This window comes from Camellia sinensis, chromosome 3 (genome assembly GCF_055761805.1).
Source record: "Camellia sinensis isolate YWXY chromosome 3, ASM5576180v1, whole genome shotgun sequence".
Lineage (NCBI taxonomy): Eukaryota > Viridiplantae > Streptophyta > Magnoliopsida > Ericales > Theaceae > Camellia > Camellia sinensis.
In genome coordinates, this window is record NC_138963.1 from 77,929,288 (window position 1) to 77,947,248 (window position 17,961).

Sequence of the window (17,961 nt, forward strand, 5' to 3'; positions counted from 1 at the left end):
GGGGATGCCTTACAAGGCATTCCCTGCCCCTCCAAGGCAAAACACAAGTGTTTGGTGCAAAACCAGACACAACACAGTCGAGTCGAGAGATCCTGAGGCAAGGCGCGCAACCGAGACCTCCGGGAACTCAAGACGAACACAAACAAGGGTAATCACCAAGTGTTCCAATGGTGACGTCCAAGTCTTGAGGACGGTCAAAAATGGGGTGTCTACAACAGGCAGAGCTAATTACCACGCTACAATAGCAAACTGGAGCATCTGCTTCACACCATGCTCCTCCCCCACCAAGGGTTCCAATACCCAGGGAGACACTAAATGCCCAGGAAGATACGGACATTCCGATAGGGCCGGCTCCGCCCCCAATCCTACTCCAGTTATACAAAACACCTACCAACCTACCAGATTCTCCCTTCGAGTTCGAGGTGGACCCTACAGCGTTGAAAGTAAGCACGCTTGAAAAGATGTTCAAGAAATCTCAGGGTGTGAAGTTCATTCCAGATATTGAGGACGGGTACACCGACTCGGCCGTGACACTGCCAAACCGGTTTAAGATGCCACAGATTGACCGCTTTGACAGATTTGGGGATCTCATGGTGCATTTGCGGCTGTTTTTGAACATACTAAGGCCGATGGGCCTCACCAGATTACAGAAGCTTTCTTTGTTCGGCCGGACCCTATCGGGTATAGCGGTCATTTGGTATGCAAAATTAGAAGATTCCATCAAGAGGAACTGAGAGGAGATGGCCAAGGCCTTTGTAGCTCAATACTCCTACAATACACAGATCGAGATTACAACTCGTGATCTTGAGACGACTAGACAAGAGCCGAATGAGAGCTTTTCTGACTTCGTAACCCGCTTAAGGGCCAAGGCCTCGATGATGACCATTAGGCCGACTAACAAAGATCAAATACGGATGGTTGTGCGTAATCTCTAGCCCAAGCTCATGCAGAGGATGATCGTCCTCCCTCACCCCACTTTTGCAGATCTGCATGAGATTGGAGTGCAGATCGAGGACGCTTTGAAGCAGGGTCTGATTGACAATGACAGAGAGCAGCCCAGGAGGACCTTTAACCGTAACACGAATGTAGGCACGAGCAGTGCTGCAACTGCCAGAGCCTTAGAAGTAAGCATGGTCACCATCACCTCCCCAAGAACCCTTACAGCTATACCATTCATCGGTGCGTCCGGAAGCAGCTCACAAACAACCAAGTACCTACCTCGAGGCCAAAGAACGTTCACTCCACTATACATGCCCCTGTCCAAAGCTCTAGGGGTTTTGATCAAGAAAGGGCACTTGAAGCCCCTGGAGCCGCGGCCATTGCCAGAAATCCTTCCCCCCTCCCATAACCCAACTAAATACTGCGCCTTTCACCAACAGCATGGTCACGACACCGACCATTGCTTTAGATTGCGTCACGAGATTCAAGATCTCGTTGATAACAGGGTGATTGTGCCTCCGGAGAAACCCAATGTCACAACCAACCCTCTCCTACCACATAACCAAGCTCCACCTCCCAAACGCATTAACTCAATCCAAACTGGGGTTGTGTCATATGACCCTAGCATATATATCACCCCTTCTCACCTACCCAAGCCAGAGGTGTTCATTCCTGACAGCACTGACTTGTGCATGTTGGATATCTCCCGAACCCAACCTGAACCAATGGTGGTGATTATCGAAGATAGGACAGGGATGATTTCGGAGGAAAGTGGGACTATGGATTCAGGGTCTAAGGAGTTTGGGAACTTTGCTGAGGAGGCATACAATCCGAGTGGCTACATTACGTCAGCAGGCCAGGTTAGGCCAAATGTGGAATTGCTAGTGAGGGCAGAAATTTGTGTAGTACGGGAGGATGGATTTGATCAGAGGCTAGATGACTTAGCAGATTTGGAAGAGGACATTGCTAACCTTCAGTTTTTCAATGAACAAGATCCAGGAGACATGACAGTCAACTGGCTTTATTTTGATGGGTCAGCAGAGGCTACAGAGTGGCTTGATGACCAACTAGATGTTGTTAAAGAATCTCAGCCAGAACAGGGCCCGTCAGGGACAAGGACATCAGCTGTGGCTGGAAGGGCCGGAAATCAGAATGCATCGCCGGAGAGCGCCGGTGCCAAGAATTTCGCTTGGGATCTGGGCATTTTGAATACAAGAGATGTTGAACAGCAGGCTGCGCTGAAGCAGTTTGAACGGGAAGAAATTGAAGATTCTGAGAGAGCCAGAAAGGCCAAAGCCCCTGAGGGGACTGAACGTGCTGTGTGCACAAGGACAGAGTGTGCTACAAGCACATGGATGGAAGGTGCTGTGGGTACAAGGATAGTTGTAATGGAGCCGGACAGGTGTCTGTCGGCTACCGATGGCATGTAGTGGAAAGACGATGACCTATGTCTTGTCCACACCGATGAGGATTGGGAGAATAACCAGCCGGATGATACCTGGTATATTGGCGAAGTTGACCACATGACTAGGAGCGGGCGGTATTTCAAACCCCTATACCTAGATCAACCAGAGGCATCCGGAAAGGACAAGGAGGCGGAGAAGCAGAAAGAAAAGCTACTCAAAGAAGAAGCTGTGCTGAAACAGTTGAAAAAGATACAGGCAGACATCTCTATCTGGGGGCTGCTTATGGCTTCACGAGTTCATAGACAAGCTGTCCTATCGGCAATGGATAAGGCCAAACTCTCAATAGACACTACGCTTGAGCAACTGGTAGGATTGGTTTTTCCAAGAGGGGCTTCCCTAATGTTAACCTTTTTCGACAAGGAACTGCCGCCTGAGGGTGCAAATCATAACAAACCTCTCTACATCTCTGTGGAATGTAGAGACAAGTGGGTACCGGTAGTTCTTGTCGACACGGGATCCGCTATTAATGTATGCCCGTCAAGGACAACATATGCAATTGGGTTGAAACTCGCAGACTTTGTGCCAACAACCCAGGTAATAAGGGCGTATGACAATACTAGCAAAAAGGTGATGGGGACCGTAAAGATCCAGACTCAGGTTGGTCCAGGACAACACGAGATTGACTTCCATGTCTTGGACGTTCCCGCAACGTTCAATTTACTCCTAGGGCGGCCGTGGCTGCACCAGGTGAGGGCAGTCTCTTCCACCCTACATCAGATATTGAAATATCCCCACGGGAAGGGGGTTGCTATAGTTTTTGGGAACTCGTCAATCCATCCGCCGCCAGAGGTGTCTACACCAGTTTTGGAAATTGAGCATGGCACGGAGGATATGTTCCTATCAGGATTTACCCTCGCCGAGGCCCGGGTCGTACAGAACATTTTGGCTATTGATGAAGGGTTATATGTCAGCGCACAGTCAGTGTACCTCATGAACAAGCTCCAACACATCCACAGGATGGGATTAGAGAAGAGTGGCCGGAAAGGCATTGCAGTATCGACCGAAGTGCTGCACACCCTGATCAGGGTTGCCCATCGTCTGACGCATGAAGCGATCCCCCAGAAATTAGGCCCTGCCAACTGGCCCCTCAAATAAAGTCCTGTATCGAGAAGCGGCCCACGCCCTAGGGAATCGGAACCAGGCATCTTCTAACAAGGGTGCCCAGGGCTGCCAAGTGATCTGCAGATAACAAGTGCATAAACCGATTAGATGTCGTAAATATGCAAGATGAACTAAAGCTGAAAACATGAAGAACTGAGAGTTTTGGATTACCTCCGTTAATCGTACAGTATCGAAGAACTGTCGGAGATCGGGCAAAGTCTCCCGAGTCCTCGATCGACACCGACTCTCAAATCTGCGAGAGTAGGGGATCTCAAGAGGTACCTCCACCTCGAGCTCAGGGGCTAATGTCAAAAAGTAGGCATAAACCCATAGCTGTAAAAAAACAAGACAGTGGCTGTCAGAATATAGAATGTACAGAAAATACAGAATGCTAAGTGCAAAATGTAGGATATAGAATGAAATGTGTGCCGTGTGTGCAGTGTACAGATAATAAAAAGCGAAAATGTAAATCAAGAGGGTAGAATGTACCTCCCAGGCTCTCCAGTAGCCACCTACTATGTTCCCTCGCCCGCGGGAGGTCGCGCTCATATAACAGTAAAGGGTAGCGAGGCCGGCGCCACCCCAATCATACTGTCTGACCTGTGATAGGTCTACCAAAGCACTGAGCAAATAAAGTCCAACTTTGTTCCCCCTGTTGGAGAACAGAGTGGTCCCGATGAGGAACATCAAAAAACCCCGGGCATACTGCTTTATCTCCTCGACAGTCTCAGGCATAGTCTTCTTGAACCGCTCGAAGAACCAGGTGTACCTGACTCTACCTGATGATTTGTCTATCGGCGGGCGGGCTCCCAACAGATAAATCCAAGCTGCCTCCCACTCGCCCATGTTTGCGTCATAGGGGACCGGCCAGCCGGCCACGTCAAGGCCCGTCAACATAGAAAAGTCATACGGGGTCATCGTCATGTCCCCAGTAGCTAAAAAGTGGAACGAGTTGGTGGTGTCCCACTATCTCTCCACAAGTGCCCCCATGAGGGTCCTACTCGCCGGATAACGTGATATACCCGCGCAAAAAGGTCCAAATCTTGCCTCATCCACGATGTGACGTACAGCATCTGGGAGCTCCGTATACCACTCCCTAGCAAGGATCGATCCATAACCCCGTGTGGAACAGGAAGATACCTGCATTCAGAATGAACAAATGTATTCAGTTTTAGGATGAAATGTATGAGCTGCGTCCAAATGAAGTAAATGAACTGTGTGTTCAGAAATGAAGTAAATGAACTGTGTGATCAGAAATGAAGATTTATGAACTGCATGTTCAAAGTGGAATGTATGAGCTGCGTGCAAACAAAAATGTATGGGTTGTGTGTTCAGAATTGAAAGGTATGAACTGCGTGTTCAAAGTGGAATGTATGAGCTGCGTGCAAACAAAAATGTATAGGCTGTGTGTTCAGAATTGAAAGGTCTGAGCTGCGTGTTCAAAGTGGAATGCATGAGCTGCGTGCAAATTAAATCAAATACTGTGCATCCAGTATGAGCCGCGTGCAAATCAAATGTGTGAGCTGTGTATTCAAACAGAAAGGTGAGCCGTATGCCCGAAAAATGAGCTGTGTGCCCGGAAAGTGAGCTGCGTGCCCGAAAAGTGAGCTGCGTGCCCAAAGAATGAGTTGTGCGCCCAAAAAGTGAACTGCGTGCCAAAAGAATGAGTTGTGTGCCCGAAAAGTGAGTTGTGTGCCCGAGAATGAGCTGTGTGCCTGAAAAGTGAGCTGCGTGCCCAAAGAATGAGCTGTGTGCCTAGAAAGTGAGTTGCGTGCCCAAAGAACGAGCTGTGTGTCTGGAAAGTGAGCTGCGTGCCCAAAGAATGAGCTTTGTGCCCGGAAAGTGAGCTGTGTGCCTGAAAATGAGCTATGTGCCTGAAAAGTGAGCTGTGTGCCCGAAAATGTGTTGTGTACCCGAAATAAACTATGTGGTCAGGATGAACCGTGTGTTCAGAGTGAGTTGTGTACCAAATTAACAGAATATTGTGCTATGAGCTGTGTGCCAAGTCAGCATCATATCCTAAATAAGCTACGTGCCAAATCAGTATTGTGCTATGTACGAGCCGTATGCACCTCTCGTCGCATTGTTATGCACCCTTTCACCGCATTGTTATGCGTCACACTTAGGTTGCATTGTCATGCATCCCTTCCGCATTGTTATGCGTCACACTTAGGTTGCATTGTTGTGCACCCCTTTTCGCATTGTTATGTGTCACGCTTAGGTTGCATTGTTATGCACCCACACTTTGCTTGCGCTGTCACGCACTTTTCACTTGCATTGCCATGCGTGTCTCTAACGATATTGTACCTGTTGAGTTTCTTTCTTTTGCAGGCATGATATTGTATGTACGGTTCATTTGAAGCTGGTGCAACCAGACGAACTAGACGGTATTGTATCCTCCGTGTGAGACGTAACGAGAATTGCATAATTCTTTTACATTCTTTCTGCATGTAATGTAGTTCGATTAGTTTTCGCTCGCTTAAACTGTTGCATTTATTGTGTATATTTGCTTCGTTACAGCTTTCTTTGCACGATCATAAGTTACGTCCGGCATTGTGCATGTCTTTTACATTTTTCCCCTGCCTGCGGGCACGTCTCTGTGTTATCTCGCCTATTTGTCTAAGTCTTCGACCTTGTCAAAAATGAGTCGTCTCTGGGCTTTGACATTCACTCCCATCACTTATGACTTTCGAGTTCTGTCAAAGAGGGGCAACTGTAGACACCCCATTTTTGACCAACCTTAAGACTCAGACGTCATCAATTGAGCACTCGGTGATAGTGCATGTTGTCCTCGTTTCGAGCTTCGGAGTTTTGGCTGAGAGCCTTGCCTCCGGGTCTCCGAACTCTTTGTGCTTTGGCTCGGTTTGTGGACCGAACCTTGTTTTCTCTTCCCGAAGGGAGGGAGAGGTCTTGTAGGCCATCTCTTTGTGGTCGTAGACCACTTTTCGCGGTCGTAGACCACTTTTTCCCGTTAGGAGATCAGTTTCTGGTTTTCGGAGCCTTCGGTCGTACGCCTTGTCTTGAGACCGCTTAACATTCTCCGTTTGGCGTGGTTTTTGAACCACACCTTGTTTCCTCTATCTAGACGGACACTGTGGTCCGGGAGACCACTTTTGTGGTCGTATACCACTTTTGGTGCTCAATAGCTAGGTTTCGAGGCTCCCGGTTGCGCGCTTTGCCTCCCGAACTCACATTTTGCGTCCATGTTGGTTTGTTTTTGGTACAAACCTTGTTTTCCTTGCTTGGAAGGTGGTACGAGGATGGGAGACCATTTTTTTCCCTTGGAGACCACTTTCCTTCCCGCCAACTAGTTTTCTAGTCGGGAAACTGGTTTTCTTGGTCTTTGGGCCACATTTTCTGGTTTCCCACCCCACCATTGGCTTGCTTTCAGTGTGGAGACCACCAATTCCCCCCTACCGACCACTTTTTTCTTGGGAGACCACTTTGGGTGGTTGGCCGACCACTAAAAGTAGCAGGTTGACCACTTTTTCTAATCGGTAGCTTTCCTTCTATTTTGGCAGACTACATGGATGCCAGCTGTGCCAGCTGGAGGGCACAGACTGTATCCTCCATACACGTGTCTGGAGGGATTGCATCCAAGTTTTAGCTTCTTGAAGAAGCTTGAACCCTTTGTTCTTCTATAAGAGAGGCTCTCCCTCTCCATTCCAGAGGTTCTGAATTTTGCCTAAGGCACAAGTATATATCTCCCTCTATATCTCTATATTTGGTGTCTAAGGTGTGTGTTGTTCTTCACCTCTACACCACAACTCTTAACCATACACCCCACCATTGAACTGAGGTTCTTGGAGGACCTTTTTGGAGGTTGAAAAGCTGTTTTTTGGCTGAGAAACTTGCTGGTATTGCAGTGCTTCAAGGGTAACCTCTTTTCTCCCCTTTAAGCTTTATTTTGATCATTCTCTTAGCCATACTTGCATGCTTATTTGAGCTTTGTTTTCAACTAAAAAAAGCTTCATTTTTTAGTACTTAACATGTTTGTTTAAGGCCTCTTGGGTGCTGAGGGTCTCCTACCATCTTGCATGCCTTGTTTGGCCTTATTTTGTGACATGCCTTAGGGCCTTTAAGCTAATCCTTGCTTGGCCTTTTAGCCACTGAAATCCAGTGGATTTTCAGTGATTGGCATGTGGTTTTGAGGTCCTAAATCAGAGAGCGGTGACCCTCTCTCTTTTTGTCTTGTTTACTTACATTTTGGCCTATCAAAGGAGCATACATTTTCATACTTTCAAGGCTTGGTTCAGGCACTTTTTGGTGACTTTTAGGGCCTGCCTAGACTCTGTCCATGGTTGGTTTGGTCACCCTTGGCATGCTTCTCATATGTGTATTGTATTCCCATTTATGGCTCATCAAGGTAGCATGTCAATCTAGCATGTTTTAGCTCCATTTCAATGTTTTTTTGGTCATCATTCGACATGTCATGGCTCTGTTTTTGGCTGGTTTGGTAACCTCTCACATGCTCCATATGCTTGTAGTGTAAATCTTATTTACTAGCTTGGTTCGCATGATGTTTTGGCTCTTTATTCTAGCACATTTTGGCTTTGCTCCAACATGGTTTTGTTCATATTTTGGGCTTCCTTAGCTCTATTTTAAGGCCTCTTGGTCGAATGATGCTTGCCATGCATGCTTGTTGTGTAATAGCCTTGATTAGCTTTGAGTTTTGAGGTCTCTTGCATGCTTAACTCGAGATATTTGCATGTTTTGGCATCATTGGGAATGTTATTTCAGAGCATGTAGGGCTGCTATACTTCCATATTTTTCCACTCTTTAAGTGCTCTTTTGAGTTATGCTTTTATGCCCTATTTGTAAGCCATTGCATGAGCCCCATTTTTGTGCCTTTCAAAGCCATCATCCCAACTCATTTTGCTACTGTTTTGGCCTGCATAGGGTCTATTTGGGGTTGGTTTGGTCATTTGAGCATCGCCTTGCATGTCTCTAGTGTAATACGCTTCACTAGCTTTCGATACTTGAGCCTTTCAACATGCATTGCGTGAGTTGTTTGCATGATTCGAAGTCATTTTGTATGCCATTTCAGTGCTGGAACACATGCCATTGTACTCCATGTTTCATCTTTTCAATGCTCTTGGAGAGTTGTATTTTGTGCCTTAGGCTTGGGCCATTGCATTATACATGTTTGTGTGTGTTTTGGTGCCTTGATTTCATCATCAATGGCCGCTGATTTGGACGTGGCCGAGGCCTATTCATTTCGATTTAAGTCCATTGCGCATTGAGTATGTCATGTAGTTCATAGCATTGAGCATGCCATGTTGTTACATGATTGATCATTGCACTTGTGCATGCCATTTTCATTGCACTATGTATGTTGGTTACCACGTGCATTGTGTATGTTAGTGTCATGAGCGTTGTGTATGCTATATAGTTCATAGCATCGTGTATGCTAGTTTGCATGCTTGCATGATCATCCCTGGCATGCTTGCATGTCCAAGTTGTGTTGCATTAAGTTGCATGATTGAGTAGCATTGTGCATGCTATGTTTGTTGCATTGTGTTTGGAATAGGTGTTAGTCCAAACACGGGAAATGAGGCACGTTTCATACTTGAAGTGATGAAACGTACCTCGATTCCCGGTCACCGACACACTTGACTATACATGACAGAGTTCTAGGCTTTAGGTGTTTGTATGTGCATTCATTCCATATTGAGTTGCGCAATTCGGCCCCTCAGCCATCATGCATCGAGATGTATGATTGGTGGCCCGAGGGTCGAGACCTACACTCCCTTGAGCTTATGTAATGATAGGGAGGGTGGTCACGCATACATGTGTTGTAAATACTTTGTCATGTCCCTTTCTTGCCCTCTGTTACAGAAAACCAGAAACCAGCAGCAAAAATTGGGTGGCCGACCAAATAAAGTAGTTGGCCGACCACTTTTTGCCGACCAGATATTGGTCTTGGAGACCACCTGCCGACCACTTTTTCTGGTGAAAAACTTTTTCTGGTTTTCACCACAAAAAGTGGTCGGCAGGTGGTCTCCAAGGCCAATATCTGGTCGGTAGCATCCCTACAGATTCCCAAGGTGGAGTTTCATCTCTCTGGAGCTTGGTGCAAGTTTCTGAGATCAATTGCAAACAGAGGCAAATCAGGGCGTCGCAAGGGATTTCCAAACAAGGCGACTCGAGCATGCATGCATCTTTTGCCATCCAAAGCAGAGCTGAGGCAGCCTACATCATATAGTTTATATGCTTATTCACTTGCTACCTTAGTTAATTTGTTAATTAGTTAGAGTTGTGTAATAACTAGTTGTAGCTTGTTATTCATTCTATTGTGTAATAACTAGTTTAATTAGATTAGCTTAGATTAGCTAGTCGGTTCTATATTATTCATTCGGACCCTCCGTCGAGAGGGCACAACCGTTGTAAATAAGTGTGCGTGTGTGTGATACATGTCTTCCAACCACCATTTCTTTCTCCCTTTTATTTACCAGCTTACGATGGTTACTTTTAGGGCATGTTTCAATTAGCATCCTTATGCTCGCATGTTTGCATCCATTCATTTGTCTTGCATGCACCGGGCTTGGCACATCATACTAACTTCATTTTATTTCAATTCCTGTTTGAATACATGTATCAAATTGCATTTCACATGACATTTTAGAATAGCCGAGCCTATCTTAGTTGTATTTTGTATGTGTTGCATTAGGCCTTCTTGACATAGCTAGGATCATGCATTGATTTCTAACATAGCTTTTATTTTGGCTCGGAGTACTCGGTAAGTGTTTATGCTTTAGCATCCTTGCATGTGTGTGAGTGACTGCCATGATAGCATGCTTTCCATGAGGCTAACTGCTTATGTGATATAACTGCCTAAATGACTATGGATGAAAGTTGGGTTATTTGAATTGGAACAATTCATTGATTCCGAGTTTTAAGCCCACTTGAGAGTGGCAAATCACCATGTTTTCTAAGCCCACTTGAGGGTGGCAAAATCCGCATTTTAGCCTACTTGCGAGTAGCAAACCGCTTTTAAAAACAAACATGAGATGTTTTGTTCCAACTTAGGCGATCCAATCTATACTTGTATGCTGTGCGCATCACATAGTAATTCTAGATTAATAACCCGAATAAGAGCACATGTGTTTTCAAAAACAAGATATCATGTTAGTAAAGGCCGATCTTTGATCGGGCGAGCGAAGGTGCTCATTGCATGACCTTTCCCTCTCGTACCCAAGTTCCCGAGCTAAGGCAACTTTGGTGATGATGGACACGTGGCCTTAGCCACGAGTCAGGGTTTCCTAAATCCCCCCAAAATAAAATATTTAGGTGGTAACTCTGTATCTGGCAAAGCAGTCCATGTTTGGCAATTCTTTCTAAAAATCAGTTTTTCAAAATGATTTGCTAGATTTGGACTCTTTGGTGATTTATCGATCTTGCATTACACTTTGTGAGATTATATTCAAAACCGTGACATGGAGTCTGAACTGTAGTAAGCCCAATGAACAAAACAGGATTTTCCCGAGACGTTCGGGAGCGTCCACAAGGTGCTTCAGGAGCACTTGCCGAAAATAAGGGAGGAGTTTGAGGAGTAACAAACATGGAAGTTTGAGAAGCATTATGTGAACTTGTTTTATTTTTCTTTGCCAACGCAAGCTCCAAACCACCTTTTGTCCGCCTTCGTCCCTTGCTAGTGCACTCTCTTCTCTTGAGTCCTTTTGCTTGAACTACATTTTTATCCGCTACACCATCCATTTCAAAGCTTTTGGGGCATGTATTGGGGGGGCTTTCTTGTTGAATAGTATCTAAACAAGGCATATTGAATTTTGCGCTTAACATGGTTTCAATGTCTGCAATTAATTCATCTGCTTTCTCGACCGTCAAATTAAATGTTTCCTCACTTTCAGAAGCTCTACACGCTACTGATTTGAATATTGCCATCAATGACCTATAACGTGAAGTTTGATGCAATCTTACATCAACCTGAATATCATGCCCACACCTATCTTTCACATTTTCAGATCTTGCTTTTTTAGTCCATCTCTTCAGAATATATTGTGAAGGAATCTCTTTGAATTTGAGTCTTTCTCTAAGGATCTTCAAACAATAACTACACAAAATGCCCTTCATTTCAAACTTCCTACAATTGCAAGTGACTAAATAATCACACTCCTGCCTCACCTTCCTCACCTTTATAACATCACTATCAAGAACCATATAAACGGTACTCTCACCATCATTTTCAATTTCTTCAATGTTTACTTCAAGGGACTTGACATACTCATCCTGAAAGTCTTCAAAAATTTTATTTGTGTAAACATCTGCAGCTTGCTCCATAATCTTCACTTTAATATTCACCCTTGGCAACTTTTGGCATAGAGCATATTCGGCTTGTAACTCTTTGTACCTCTTCTCAGACAAAACTCGATCAAAATGCATGAAAAATTGCATTAAGTTATGATCAGACTGAATGAAATCCTTCAAGAAAGCATTAAAGGATTCACTAAGTTGGGTGCTACTCATGCCCGCACCCCATGCATTTCTAACATATGGCCAACCCCATTTTTCCTTGACCCCAAATGTTAACTTCAACCAATGATTATCTCTTACTTCATACTTGTCAAGCATTTCCTCCCATTTTAACGTAAACTCTTCCTCATCGTCAATGTCGTACATAAATGTGGATAAAACACTCTTCATCCCCTTATCCTTCATCGCCTTATCCTTGAAGATAGAATTTGCATGCCTTAATGCATTTTGCATCAAATGCCAAATGCAAATGCCGTGGGTTGTGTTAGGCATGACAATAGGTATGGCCTTAGCCATTGCAGCATCCTAATCCGTAAAAATTGTTTTTGGAGCCTTACTTGACATTGCCTCCAAGAATCTTCTAAAAAGCCATACAAAAGAATCGGCGGCTCATCATACATCAAAGTTGCACCAAATATCACAGTTTCCCTATGATGGTTAAATCTAACAAAAGACGCAAATGGTTTATGTGCACTATTTAACTTGTAAGTAGTGTCGAAAGTCACAACATCACCAAATTGCCCATAATCCATGATCATCTGAGCATCGGCCCAAAATATGTTTGTAATCTGCTCCTCGTTATCTAATTGGACCGAGTAAAAAAAAGATGGATTCTCCAATGATTTGTCACGAAAATATTGCAAAATGCTACCTGCCTCCCCATATGCTAAACTGTTTTGCCTCTTCGTTCTCAAATAATTTTTTTGGTCCAGTTTTGTGAACCCAAGTGACTCCCTTCCACCAACTTCATTACCCATGAGCTCAAATGCAGCATTAAGACGGATTCCAGATTTTTCAACTAAATCTATTTCGGTTGCCTATGATGCAGATATCTTCCTTTGGGATGGTAACATATGCGTACATTCTGTTGGTACAAAGATATGATTATGTTGTTCAACAAAATCACTAACAAAAAATTTCTGCATATTCCTCTCCCACTTAATGACAAGTCAGGCTTGACAACCAGTCCTCACTTCCTGCCTAGGATTTTTTGTTAATGGATCTCGCTTGTCGACAACCCGAAATCCCTCCTTATTAAAAACAAATTGCCTTGAAATGATTTGCCCCTCTTTGCTCTTGTTTACATAACCCCTTCTAATACTAAAGCCCAACCTTCCTCCATGAGTATTATAGAAATCATATGCTTCTTGTTCTGGACCAAATGTCATGCGAACTCTAGGCTTCCAATCACACTCACCCCCATCATTCTTATGATTGTTAGGTTCCATATCAATGTGCCAAGTCGCTTAAAAAATAAAGAAGTGCTCAATATTAGCATAAAAACTGTAAATTATGTTTGCAAAATAATACAAACTGAATAAGATAATCAACGAATAACAGAAATTAGATAATCAAGGCAAACAAAAAAAATAGAAATTAACAACAACCAAATGCCAAGTGCAATATGCTATCTTTGTGGTTAGAGTTCCAGTAATAAACTTTATTTCAGGAGGGTCAAACTTTATATTCATATTTTTCAAATGATTCTCAACAATGAAGTCAATCAAGCCTTCAAAAGACACTGCCACTCAATTTCTATTTAAATTGGACAAAAAGTCTAATAAGCATTATCTGTGGACTCCACTTTGAAACGAAATGGCATTTGTAGTAACATGACAATTTAACAGCTACAAGCCCATAAACATCATTTGACAAGTCAATATGAATTATCAACACATTTAAACATCACACATTAATCATTTCACCAACTCAAATTTTCATGTTGTTACGTGTTGTGCATTAATATGAAATAAGATAGGTTTAGTTATATAAAAATATAAATAAAAAAACTAGGGATATATCAGTTATAATTTATATGAATGGAAACATAGCTGATGGTCTAAGCTAGCTCTGATTGATAATGTGAAATGCAGAAAATGTAAAATTAGAAGCAGTTGTCATGACTGTTAATGCCAGAATTTAGGACATGTGCAAGACTCAACCAGGATTTCTAAACCTGATGAGATGAACTAAAAGAAGGTCAGTCAGTACCTAAAAATCAATGACCCAGAATACAGTCAAGGGAATTCATTCCAATTTCAAAACTTGTTAATCTTACTCTTGATTCAAATTCCCTTTTATTTGACAATCATCTGAACATGTTGACAGTGTTTCCAACTATAAAATTTCATTAAAAAATTCATCTTTTCCCAACAAAACATAAACTTTAATATATCCCCCATTTTTTTTTCTAAGGTTGCATATAATGTGTATATATATAATGTATAATGTATATATATATATATATCTATTATCACAGGGATTGAGCAATATTCAGCACAACAAAGATGAGGCAGAAAAGATTTGTGTGGTTGAAAATATATATATATATATAATATAATCACCTATATTTTCTTCAATCGGTTGGAGCAAGGGCGACGGCCATGGTGGTGGCAGGACAGTGGTGACGGCAGGACGGCGGCGACAGCAGGGCGATGGCGACGGTGGGGCGACGGGATGCTCTTCGCGATGGCCAACTCTTCTTCGCTCTCCTATTCTTTCTTTGATTCTTCCCGCCGTCTGTATAGCTCTTCACGTTCTTCAACCATATGGGGGGAATTTTGAAATCCCTGAATCTGATTTTTTTTTTTTTTTTCAAAATACTCACCAAAACGACATCGTTTTGGTGAGTTTTATTCTCAACCTTCGGATTAAGTACTTTAGGAGATCACTCTAGAGGATTAACTCTAGAGGATCCTTACGCGTCAAACTTAGCCTAAATGAACTTAGATAGGAGTATCTATCAGTCCTATATATATATATTGAGTCCTATTATTTTAAATCTTTTATTTTTTTAATCCTTTATTTATAAATTTATAAAAAAAAAATTTTGTCAAATAATATTAAAATTATTTTTAAAACAAAATTCATTTTATCTCCTTATGATATGACTCAATAGCACTTTACTTCATTGTCTTTTAAAAATAGGAGTTTTTTTTAATAAATCCTCTTTCTAAGAGTTTTATTCCATCAAACTCATATTCTTTTTGACTATTCTATTAGGTCCTATTTGAAATTAGAAGACCAAAATACCCTCAATCTCCCTATTATATTCTAAAATCAAAACCGATCCTATTCCATTATTGTTTCATATTTCACTCTCCAAATCATTCCTTCCCAAAACTATCATCGTTGCAGCAAAAACTCCCAAATCCTAACCCTAGGTTTCACATCACTTCACCACCATCTTATCGTCATCCACAGTCACCCACAATCGTTAGCAACTGGTATTCCGTTTCGATCCACTACTACAAACGTTTACATTGATTTGATATCACCAATCGTGGTTCATTCGTGGCCAGCCACAATGAGAAGCAAATGTAAGCACCCATCTTTCCACTCTCTGTTTTCTTTCATTTGAATCTAAATAACTGATGTAAACATTTACATTACCTGATTATTATTGTTGTTTTTTATTGTCATATGCTATTATTTTGTAATAAACTCCCTATTTTCCCCCATTTCTTTGAATGTTGGTGCTATTGATTGTTGATGGTAATCAAATAATTAAAACTCTCAATTTCTGAATTTTCCCCCCATCTTTTGGTTCAATGTGAATTCCTACACAGATGATGTAAATATAGTTGCCATTGTTGTTGAGTAACGACCGATGTCAACATTTACATTATCTACCTAACTGATGTAAACATTTATATGATTTGTTATTATTGTTGACTTTTTTATTGTCATGTGCTATTGTTTTGTAATAAGCTACATATTTCTCCCCTTCTATCAATATTGGACTTGTTGATCTTATTGATTGTTGATGGTGATTAAATAATTAGAACTCTCAATTTCTGAATATCCCCCCCATCTTTTGGTTCAATGTGAATTCCTACACAGATGATGTAAATATTTACATCATCTGATTACCATTGTTGTTGAGTAATGACCGATGTCAACATTTACATCACATACCTAACTGATGTAAACATTTATATGATTTGTTATTATTGTTGAATTTTTTGTTGTCATGTGCTATTGTTTTGTAATAAGCTCCTTATTTTCGCCCTTCTGTCAATATTGGACTTGTTGATCTTATTGATTGTTGATAATGATCAAATAATTAGAACCCCCAAATTTCTTATTACTTTCCCATATCTTTTGGTACAATGTGAATTCCTACACAGATGATGTAAATATTTACATTATCTAGATATATTTGTTATTGAGTAACCTCGATGTGGACATTCACATCAAGTACCTAACTGATGTAAACATTTACATGATCTAATTATTATTACTGGTTTTTTTTTTTTTTTGGTTATTTTCTATTGTTTTGTAATAAGCTCCCTATTTCTCTCATTCTGTCAATGATGGATTTGTTGGTCATGTTAATTGTTGATAGTGATCAAATAATTAGAACCCTCAAATTTCTGATTATTTCCCCCTCTCTTTTGGTTCAATGTGAATTCATACACAGACAATGCAAATATTTACATCATTTGGTTATCATTGTTGTTGAGTAACAACCCATGCGAACATTCACATCATGTATCTAACTTTGTCCATTATTGTTTTATCATGTCTATAATGTGTTTATATGAACAATCATATTACCCACTATCTTTTTGGTTCAATGTGCATTTGGAAAGAAATAATTAGAATCCCTAATGTCTCCCCTCTATTTGGTTCAACGTGAATCAAATTATAATTTGTTGTTGTGGACATTCACATTAGACATATATTATGTGAATGTTCACACCATGTACTTAACTTCTTGTTTATTCATGATTTGTAATGTCGCCATGTGAACATTTACATCGACTATTCACATCCATATTTGCCATAATCATTTCACTATTCACATGACATATAGTTTGTACTTGTTATCATTTACTATTTGTGACCATTAATAGTAATTTTTTTCCAATTGAACAAACAAATGTTGCTTATAGATTTCATGGCAAAAGAAAAAGAGAACAGTTCCATGTCAAAAACTAACTTGAACAAATGGCCAGCCCTCCAAAAAGTGAACATGATAACTACCAATCTAACATCATTAGGTTAATAAAATTGATGACAAGTACCAAGTTCTCAGATTCTCAGCTGGATTGTTTGGAGGAAATGTCATTTTGACAGTTGTTTGATGTATTGAGGACCGGTAAAGTTGACCTCGATAAATGTATGAAATTCAATGATATCATTGTATGCGTGCTAGAGATGTACAAGGCATCCAAAAACACATTTTACATCGGCGAGAAAAAGATGAATATGAATCTCACATCCTTTGTAATTTTGTAAATATTAGAATACATTGGACAAAAGAACCATAATTAGTTATTTTTATTGTGCTTAATAAGACACAATAGTATGTTGTCATAATATTTGCTACTACAAAGTCAATGTTAATATTCATATTAATTTATGTTGTTTTATAATTATGTACATAATTATTGGCTTAATGTGACTAAATTAATTTATTTGATGTTTTATTTGTGATGTTAATATTTATATCAATAATCTGATTGTGCATAAATATACACTTCATGTTTCTGTACACACAAAGATGATGGTTTGTGATTAATGTAATGTTGATGTAGTCATATTTTTAGAGATTAAAAAATCAATGTGAACCTTTACATTGTTATTAGTTACTTTACTATTGTGTACAAATAATCATTGGCTTAATGTAATTTGTAGGCAATGCAATTTTGATGTGAAATTGAATATTACCATTCCATATTGGTAATTAACACTGTGAAACCATAGTGTCTTTATCTATATTATAGAATTCATGTGAATGTTCACATTCGTATGTTTTAGTGTAAACATTCACATTATGTTTGTATTCAATGAAAGTTGAGACTTGTGGTTTTGTAATTTGATGCAATGTTGATATAAACCTTAACATCATCGTTATCATAGTGGTAATGAACATAGTGAAAACATATTCACCATTCAATATTATATGAGTATGTGAATAATATTAACACAAATTAACAACACAATGACAAATTTTCAT

The 17,961-nt window shown here is 41.0% G+C and overlaps 2 protein-coding genes across 2 annotated transcripts; both read right to left on the reverse strand.

The window, feature by feature from the left end:
- Positions 1 to 4,472: 4,472 nt before the first annotated feature.
- LOC145821627 (protein FAR1-RELATED SEQUENCE 5-like) lies at positions 4,473 to 12,182 on the reverse strand. Its single transcript, XM_082918163.1, has 2 exons — positions 11,034 to 12,182; positions 4,473 to 4,646 (listed from the first exon to the last, which is right to left on the reverse strand). Exons 1-2 carry the CDS (start codon positions 12,180 to 12,182, stop codon positions 4,473 to 4,475), a joined length of 1,323 nt encoding a protein of 440 aa, XP_082774289.1.
- A 47-nt stretch (positions 12,183 to 12,229) lies between these two features.
- LOC114319265 (protein FAR1-RELATED SEQUENCE 5-like) lies at positions 12,230 to 12,754 on the reverse strand. Its single transcript, XM_082918164.1, has one exon. The coding sequence runs from the start codon at positions 12,752 to 12,754 to the stop codon at positions 12,230 to 12,232; it is 525 nt and encodes a 174-aa protein (XP_082774290.1).
- Between the last annotated feature and the right edge of the window lie 5,207 nt (positions 12,755 to 17,961).

Excerpts from the sequence above, each read along its gene's own strand:
- LOC145821627 (XM_082918163.1), bottom strand. The coding sequence starts at position 12,182 with ATGAAGGATAAGGGGATGAAGAGTGTTTTATCCACATTTATGTACGAC. Across the intron at positions 4,647-11,033 it reads AAACTCCTCCCTTATTTTCG|GTATCTTCCTGTTCCACACG; the intron begins GCAAGTGCTCCT and ends TTCTGAATGCAG.
- LOC114319265 (XM_082918164.1), bottom strand. The coding sequence starts at position 12,754 with ATGGGTAATGAAGTTGGTGGAAGGGAGTCACTTGGGTTCACAAAACTG.